This window comes from Carassius carassius, chromosome 17, assembly GCF_963082965.1.
Source record: "Carassius carassius chromosome 17, fCarCar2.1, whole genome shotgun sequence".
Lineage (NCBI taxonomy): Eukaryota > Metazoa > Chordata > Actinopteri > Cypriniformes > Cyprinidae > Carassius > Carassius carassius.
Window position 1 is genome coordinate 5,565,850 of NC_081771.1, and position 8,563 is coordinate 5,574,412.

At 37.3% G+C, this 8,563-nt stretch overlaps 1 protein-coding gene across 1 annotated transcript; it reads right to left on the minus strand.

The window, feature by feature from the left end:
• Positions 1–584: 584 nt before the first annotated feature.
• On the minus strand, positions 585–8,563 carry LOC132160845 (protein Wnt-2b-A-like). The gene is made up of 5 exons (XM_059570548.1): positions 8,196–8,563; positions 4,469–4,689; positions 2,762–3,039; positions 2,308–2,572; positions 585–1,494 (listed from the first exon to the last, which is right to left on the minus strand). Exons 1-5 carry the CDS (start codon positions 8,309–8,311, stop codon positions 1,265–1,267), a joined length of 1,110 nt encoding a protein of 369 aa, XP_059426531.1. The 5' UTR covers positions 8,312–8,563; the 3' UTR covers positions 585–1,264.

Here is an 8,563-nt window from a genome sequence, read left to right on the forward strand (position 1 = left end):
CTCATATTCAAAGGGATGTTTAAGTGCTTAGATATTTAAAAGATAACATGAAAGATATATTTCTCTGATATACAATGACAATGGGATGTTACAATAGGCACTTTTGCATCACATAGTTCTATGGAACTAGCCAGCATGGTGGTTCCTAGAGAGCCAATTTCTCCCTCGGGCCGTTTTCCTGGTTGTATTTGCACCAGCAGCAGGAATTCTGAATTGGCCAACAGTAATGTCCTTATATTCATGGTAATTTACAAACATCAACAACTGGTGAATGGACGATGATGTGATCGGATCTGTGTTGTGGGCTTTGTGATAACAGTGATGGAATGTAAACGCACAGTTTACGCAATTAAAAATGCATGAAAATCTGACTAAATCTCCTATGACAACATGCAGTGTTAATCATTGAGGCTGAGAAAATAACTCTGCAGACAACAGGTAAACGCCGTTATGGCTGTTTTGTATGGCGTTTTGTATGTGTTTGGCCAAATTAGCGTACACTATGTCACTGGTAGTTCTTACAGAACTGTTTTAGTCTCTACTTTGAAGTAGGAGATAATTACGTTCCCCAAAACAAACAGAGTTCCTAAAACAAAATACGTTCTAGTTCCTGTGATGTGAACACACCAAAAACCGGGAACTTCTGCCAGTAGTTCTAGGAACTATAAAAAGGTTATTCTGGTGTGAAAGCACCTTATAAATTGATCATTGATCAAATTCTTTCATGCATAAGTTGTGTATCAAAATGATGGTCCATGAAGTAAATGGGAAGTACAGTTATCACATTTTTACAGCACAATTCAAAGTATTATTTTGGACCATGAAGTGGAATTGTTCTTGTAGTGAAATGCGACTTGTTGCTATGTTCTTTGGGAATTTGGAACTGATGCTGTATATTGTTCTTTCCCTAAAACTCCATCAATGCATTTATCAAAGCTGTCCAAAAACATAATTTGATGTATATAGGCACAGATATTATCAGTAAAAGGTGTTTACAGTTTGAAAACAGTTCACAGTTGGTTCTATTAAACACCAGACAATATGCATTGTGTGATTTCCCATGACACCAACCGTCTACCAGTGCTCCAGACTGGCCTGTAATCTCTGTACTTGCATCATTGAAGGCGGGTAAAGTTCAGGGTTCTGCAAGTGGAGATCAGAGCGTTACAGTCAGAAACTACACATTCCACAATGCGGTGGCCCACTTCAAAAACCTGAGAACAGAAAAGCACCAGTAGCTGCTGATTGGTCATGGTCATGGCAGTCAGGTCAAATCAAGCCAGTCGGGTTTCTTATGCGGTTTACAGGTGTGGACGTCCACAGTTTCCTCACAGTCCCTGCACTCCACAGCGCAGCACCACTTGAACTTGCACTCGCATTTGCTCACATGGTTTACACGCGTGGTGTCATACCCACGGCCGCAGCACATGACCTCGCAGCCGTCCATGCCTCTGGAGGACTTGTTACACACCCGTCCTGCTGTACCCAGGGAACCTAAAATATAGATGCAGAAATTTAATAAATCAGGGTCATTATTTTACATTAAGTAAAATGATTCCATTGTGAGTCAATAGGCCATTCACTTATTCAGATCAAGATCTTTTTTCTTTAGAAAAGTATTTCAAGGTAACTTTAGTTTTTCCATGGGGCAACTGGGTATTTTCAAGTCTGGGCCATATAGTTGTTCACCTCAAAACCAAAAAAGATACAAATAAATGATAATAAAATAAAAAACTAAATTGTTTTTATTTTTAATAAACATGAACATTTTTGAAGCAATCAAATGAAGCACATTTTACTTACTATTATAAAAGTTTTTTTTTCATGATGATTAAAGCACGTGTCTTGCGTAGTTGTCATAATTATAATGTGTGCTTTATCTTGGATATTTAATTATCTATGTGTATTTCAATATTCTGGTGGTTCTCATTACTCTCATAATTGTAATAATTTTAATTATTACTGTATTACAAAAAAGTTATTGGTAGTGCGGCAAATACTACGATGTATAAATACTTTAGAATCTAATGCATCTTTTTATTGCATTGCATTAAACTTCGTTGTAGTAGTAATAAATTATTTGAGAAATGTGTTTAATTTTCATGAGATGTAACAATGCAAAATCTAAATAGTTCTTACATAAGTTTTCTATTCTTTAAAATGCAATATACAATTTCCTATTTCTGTCTTGGGACTACGGGGTGAAATATGTCTCAGATATTTTCTTTGGCAAAATTTTGCCCAATTACTTTTTGATATCCCAACTATCATGGTATAAAAACATTTAGCATGCTCTTTATTGCTTACCTGCCAAACGGTCCATTAGACAATAGTCTGGAGAGTTCTCAATGTATACTAGATCATTTTTGGTCGTTCTCTTGTAATTTCGGTCAGCAACCATGAAACCTGAACCGTCCTGGTTCATGGTGACCTCCACAGCAGTATTGTACTTCTTTCTCAAGTAGTCCCCTGTTTGCCGGAAATCAGACATAGCCAGCCAGCATGTCCTGAGAGCACATGACCCACTTACTCCATGACACTTGCATTCAGTCTTCATAAAACGCTTTACTGCCTAAAGAAAACAGAATTCAACCCATGACCTATGAACCACTCAATGACCCAGATTAAAAGACAAGCTCGGATTTTTATAATTAGCTTTTGTAATGTTAGGACATGTTATATAAACCCCTTCAGGATCATAACCTGCTTACCTGTTAGGGTGTGTTTTGCAACGATCAAATGTGATCATCTTGCCCCTTACCATTCTCCCACAGCGGTTGTTGTGCAGATTCATCAGTGCTCTGGCATCTTTGACCATCCTCTCTCTGGCATCCACAAAAGCTTTGGCAAACTTGATACCATAGTTGATGTTGTCACTACAGCCACCCCAGTCAAAGTCGCCTTCTTCATCGCTCGCCCGGCCTCTCCTGTTGATGTCGCAGCCACAGATCTTCAGCTCTCCTTGACTGCACGCTCTGGTGATGGCATAAACCACCCCAGCAGAGGAGATCGCATAAACAAATGCTGCTTCACGGCTACCTGATGAAAGAAAAGTGAGAGATTTTTCATAATAGCGTGTTAATTTCTGGGTTAAGCACAGGGTTTTATGTTGACTTTAGCATCAGCCAACGAATGCCTTACTTGAAGTTGTCAGAAAATGTTTTAACTTTAAAAACTTTGCTTTTTAGTAGTTTAATAGAGCCAAGGAAGTTGATGAGGCGTAAGGCTCTTACCATGGTGTTAAATCCACTGTGCTTTTGTTATATCAACTCTCTAACATCATACCTAGGTTTAAGCCCCTTGGCTGGACTAAAGTGCGGGAGGCCACCCTAGAGCTTTCAGACATTCGACTGATTCAGGCTGACACTCCTTCACCTTTAGTTTCTTTGGTCGATTGCACTCATAGCCTTGAGGTGTGTTTTTTCGACCAAAGTAGCGCAAAATGACCCCTATTTTGCTCATTTTCCTCCTCCAGCTCGCGCACTGAGCCAGAACAGAGGGTGATATGTCAAAAAGAGCAACTTTGTCTGTCTGCCAGAGTCATCTGCACAAATATTTACATCTCCTATTACTGTTTATACATCAGCCTGTAGCGAACCCCCCTCCCGACTGGCCACTTGTATTTGGAGAATATCCACTCTCTGTCAGACTTTCGCTCATTCTTGGGAAGTGGAGACTTTAAAGCCCTTTTTCCCCGATATCTATCCAACAGACATATTGACGGGATTGTTGTCTTGACTTAATGCTTTACACCGATTTTGTTCTTGCTGCAAGTAAAGTTGTAATGTTGCACCGTTTACTGTATAGGTATATGCCAGCACGTCAAGCTGATTGACTAAAGCATAACCTTATAGGCAAATATGCATCAAAACATATCTGTTTCCCCAATTGAAAAAAAGGCTATTTTAGGACATTTTTGGTCAAAATTCTGATTATTATTATTATTTTACTTTTAAGATTTTGTTTGTTTGATTGTTTTAATGTGTTTTAGTTTTTTCCATTATTCTCAGTTGTAGTTCACATTGAATTTCCATTTAAATATTACTTCATTACAATATTTGTATATTTAAATCAGTGCGTAAACAACCAATATTACCATTCCAGTACTAGTGTAAAGTATTTAGCAATTTAAATAGTATATTTCGTATAACTTTTGTATAATATTACATATCTATATAATAATTTAATAATATAATATTTTATATTATTTATAAAATGTTTATAATATTTAAATATACTTTGTTTTTACAATTTTGTTACAACACTGTACTTAAATTGGCTTTTTCTTTGTGCAAAATATGCTTTCTCATGTCTTTCTTTTTTGGGGTGGTTCTACTAGCTTTGGTAGCTTATAAAATATGCTTTTTTACATGATACAAGGTTGCATGATTTATGCACGTCATGTCTTATTTCTGTATAATTTTGATCTCAGCCATTGCTAGGAATAAAGTTTAACACAAACACTAACTGCGCAACATGACGCGGCCAAAAACAGTATGGTCTCGCTCCAGCGTGCTGCAGTTCCAGCGATGGTGTCGGAACTGGTGCTGGCATTCTCGGATCCACTCTTTGGCTCCTTCTCCGATGGACTGCATGAGATCTGGGTGTCTTTGACAGAGCTGCCTCTGCTTGTTCACCAGCCCTGGAATGTTGTCACATATGACCCGTGCACCTAAAGCACCAATGTACCTGCAGAAACAGACACATTAGTTGACCTAGCATTTGCTAAATTAATAAATGTTATATATAAATATACATTACTGTTGCAGTAGTTGCCCAATGTCTTGTGATTATAAATCAATTGAATGCATAATTATCAAATCAAACACGCTGAACATGAGAAACCCACTTTATAGTTGTTTCAGTCTGCCTTTTCTTCTGGGTCCATCTCTTTTAGAGCCACACACTGTCTCTTTTAGTCAGCCACACTTTAATACACATTTTTCTGGAATGCTTGATTCAGTCTTGTCAATCATTCTGTGGTATAAATATTTTTGCATAGCGACCACTAAACTGAATAATTGCCCATGTTCCCAGCCAGTTGATTTCCTATAGCTGTGCAAGTTCCATGTCTCAGTCTGTTTCTTCACTCATAATAAAATAATTTCAACTTAAATCAATTTCGTGTCCCTTTATTTAAGATATTTCACAATAAATGATACCCCATCATACTTTACTGTGTCTGCAAAAACTAGTTTGTAAATACATAGTTCACCCAAAAATTAAACTTCCAACCCAATCTCATGAGAAAACATAAAACTTTTACAAGACGGCCATTTCATATGAATTTGTACGATATGATTCATGCAGAAGTGTACGATTTTTAGACAAAGGTCCACCCCAACCCCATTTCATTAAACTGTCAGTGGAGCAAAAACATGTGAACAAACAGTTCGTACTAATTTATGAAACATAAAATAGTTGCAAATTTCCATGATGTCGCATTGGAAAATTCTTTCATCACAAACTCAGGTCATTCAAAACCTGTGTGACTTACTTTCTCCTGTAGAACACAAAATAATGTATTCTGAAAAATGTATTTTTCAAAAGATGCAATGGGGTCCAGTGTTGTTTTTGTGTTCAGGAAATGAATAAAAAGTCATACAGGCTTAGAACTCTAAGGAAGGGAGTAAATGATGACATAAATTTCATTTTGAGACAAACTATCCTTTTAAGAGCTACTTATTTCTCCATAATTTAGATACACCCCAATTTGTCCCACATCCCATGGTTCTCTGTTGACAAATCTCTACAAGAGTGTGTTATGTTCTGTAATTTATGTTCATGGACTGCAATACTGCAGCAACAATTGACAATCTTGCATTAATATTTGTCATTATGTTGCAGGTTTCTTGTTAATTAGCCTGACAAATACCTGGCGGACCCTGTCTGTTCAAGAGCACCACACAGACACCCTCGGTGAGGTTTACACTGTGCTCACACGCCGTTGTCTCCTTCCCGGATCTCATTATCCAGTCAGTCGTGTCTGGGTTTGTGCGACAGCACTCCGTACAAACCTACCAGACAATTTCCACTCCTCTTATGGCTGTCTCTATCGCTCTCTCTCTCTCACACACACACACACACAAACACACACACACACTGACATACTAGTGCAAACATACAGCCCAGCGAAAGACTTATTCCTCTCGCTATAAAGCATCCATGGGAGGGCCTGCTGTTGCCGGCTATGCACGGTTGCCCTGTTGATCCTTGACACACAGAAACACAATCTCGCTCTCCCTCTCTGTTCCAGAACACTTATCAGCTGTATGCGGCTGGGACTGGGAATGGCCACTGCACGTGAGCCAGAAAACCGCTATGCGTGAATTGATTGCAACGATGACAACAATCCCCATAACTGTATAAATTACCGTAGGAACTTAGAGATATTTATCACCACTGGGTCACACGGTTTTGGGCATGCCGCCACGGCTGTCTTGCGGACTCACGCCGTGGAATCCCCGCTGCCTTATGGAGAGCAAAAGGGGCCATACGTATAGTTATTTCAACATAGATGATACAAACGATAACCCTTCTTTCCCCATTCATGAAATACGGTATTATTGTCCATCCTGAGAGAAACCCAGCATTCATTTTAATTGAAAGTATCAAAAAATAGCATGGACTGAGATTATGCTGTTTACTCAGCTGTGGGGCACTAGGCAGTGCGCTGACTATGTTGATATTGCTACCTCTGAGACGTGATGGGGAAGTTATGAATGCTGCAATTATAGACATTTTTAAAGGCGAAGGCTGCCATTGTGTCATCATGTCTGGTGTTATGCAGTCAAGAAATTGAGATGAAAAGCAATAACTTCAGAACTAAGTCACTTCAAATCTCTATCACCCTAGCAAGTGTGTTTATATGGTGCGTTCAGCACACAAGTAGGTCTGCTGATCCAGCCAAGACCTGTCATAGAACAGTCTAGAATGTGTTGATCAATGTCACTTTAAGACATCAGACTCCTCTGTCTTTACTAACAACTGTCCTGAGAAATGATTAAACATGGTTTATGGATTTCTGCCATCACCTGCCATCTAGAGCTATTTTTTTCTTTCTGATTGTATCATTTTATCTTCTTTTTTTCAATAATATTGGTGTGATTATACTTATCTTTTTGCTATTTATTACTATTTATTTGCTATTTTAGTACTTTTCATTTGTGTCATACTTCACTAACTGTAAAATACTAACTGCTATTCCTTTTATCGTGCTTTGGAACAAATTGGTCTATGAATGAAAAAAATATATATATTTAAAGAGGACTGAATTACATAACACACACACACACACACATACACACACACACACACACACACACACACACACACACACACACACACACACACACACACACACACACATATATATATATATATATATATATGCTGCACCATACACACACATTATATAACCTTTCCATAATGTTAAAGTCAATATAGACTCTCAAATGTATATTTATATTTGCTGAAAATTTGTAATAATATTATTTTGACATAGGCTTTTTTTTTTACTTTTAATCCATTATTTCTCTACTGTAGTCTGAAATGCTTTTTTTAAATTTTGTATTCTACTTTTCTAGATGATCAAATGTTTGATCCTCCTGCCAGAAAAAAATTATCATAATCACATAATTAAAGGGGACCTGAGTCATATCTATAGTGATGGACAAAAGTTGGAATTCGTTTACAGTATTCAGCCGTGCTACTGCATTAAGGAAAACTACGTGTTTCCCACCGTTGTACAAAAGTGAATGTATTAAATATGATGTAGGTTTACTAAACTAAATTTAAAAAAAATAATAATAATAATTCAAAGGTTCCGTCCCAAAAAAACTTTGCTTTTCTAGTTAGTCATAAGAATTTTTCTGATCTGCAGTTAATTCTAATTTCTGTTATTTTTCCTTACACTTATCTTGCAATTTCCATCATAATTTGGAACCATACCTGAATTAAACGAGATATTACACTGAAATCTCTTTTTTAGTATTTTTATTTGATTCGAAATTAATTATTACCACAGTTATGATTAGTCACATATTGGACACAAATTAAATGCGCGTAGGCTACTAACAGAACAGTTCTGTTAGTTTAATTTAAGTCTGTATGCACCTAAATTCGATTTCCAAAAGATAATGAAGATGAGCCAATGAGTGGCTCTTGTGCCAGTAAAACACTTTAGAAACACCTACCACCAGGACGAGTCCACACTGGGAGTGAACATGAGCAGTAAGATGAAGGGCAGGTAGATCCTGGGAGCAGAGCCGCTCGGATCACGGCGTGACTCAACTCCAGCAAAGCCTCGCATGATTTACTCGGTCAGTATATAAACGCATCCAATTAAAAAAAAAATGAAAAGAAAGGAAAATAATAGAAAAAGTCACAGGTTCATAACAGCTCTTGAGATACTTTATCCTTCATAATTCAAATAGTGTATCTTTCCACGATATAATCGATTAAATCGCTCAGAATGAAAACAGATACATCCATATAAAATACTGAGTATTCATGCGTATCCAAATTGAGTTCCTTTAAGTCGAATCTGAATGTGGTGGTTTAT

Coding starts and splice junctions, on each gene's coding strand:
- LOC132160845 (XM_059570548.1), bottom strand. CDS start 8,311: ATGCGAGGCTTTGCTGGAGTTGAGTCACGCCGTGATCCGAGCGGCTCT. Junction 2,573..2,761: donor ACAACCGCTGTGGGAGAATG/GTAAGGGGCAAG, acceptor TGTTTTCTTTAG/GCAGTAAAGCGTTTTATGAA. Junction 1,495..2,307: donor TCTAATGGACCGTTTGGCAG/GTAAGCAATAAA, acceptor TCTATATTTTAG/GTTCCCTGGGTACAGCAGGA.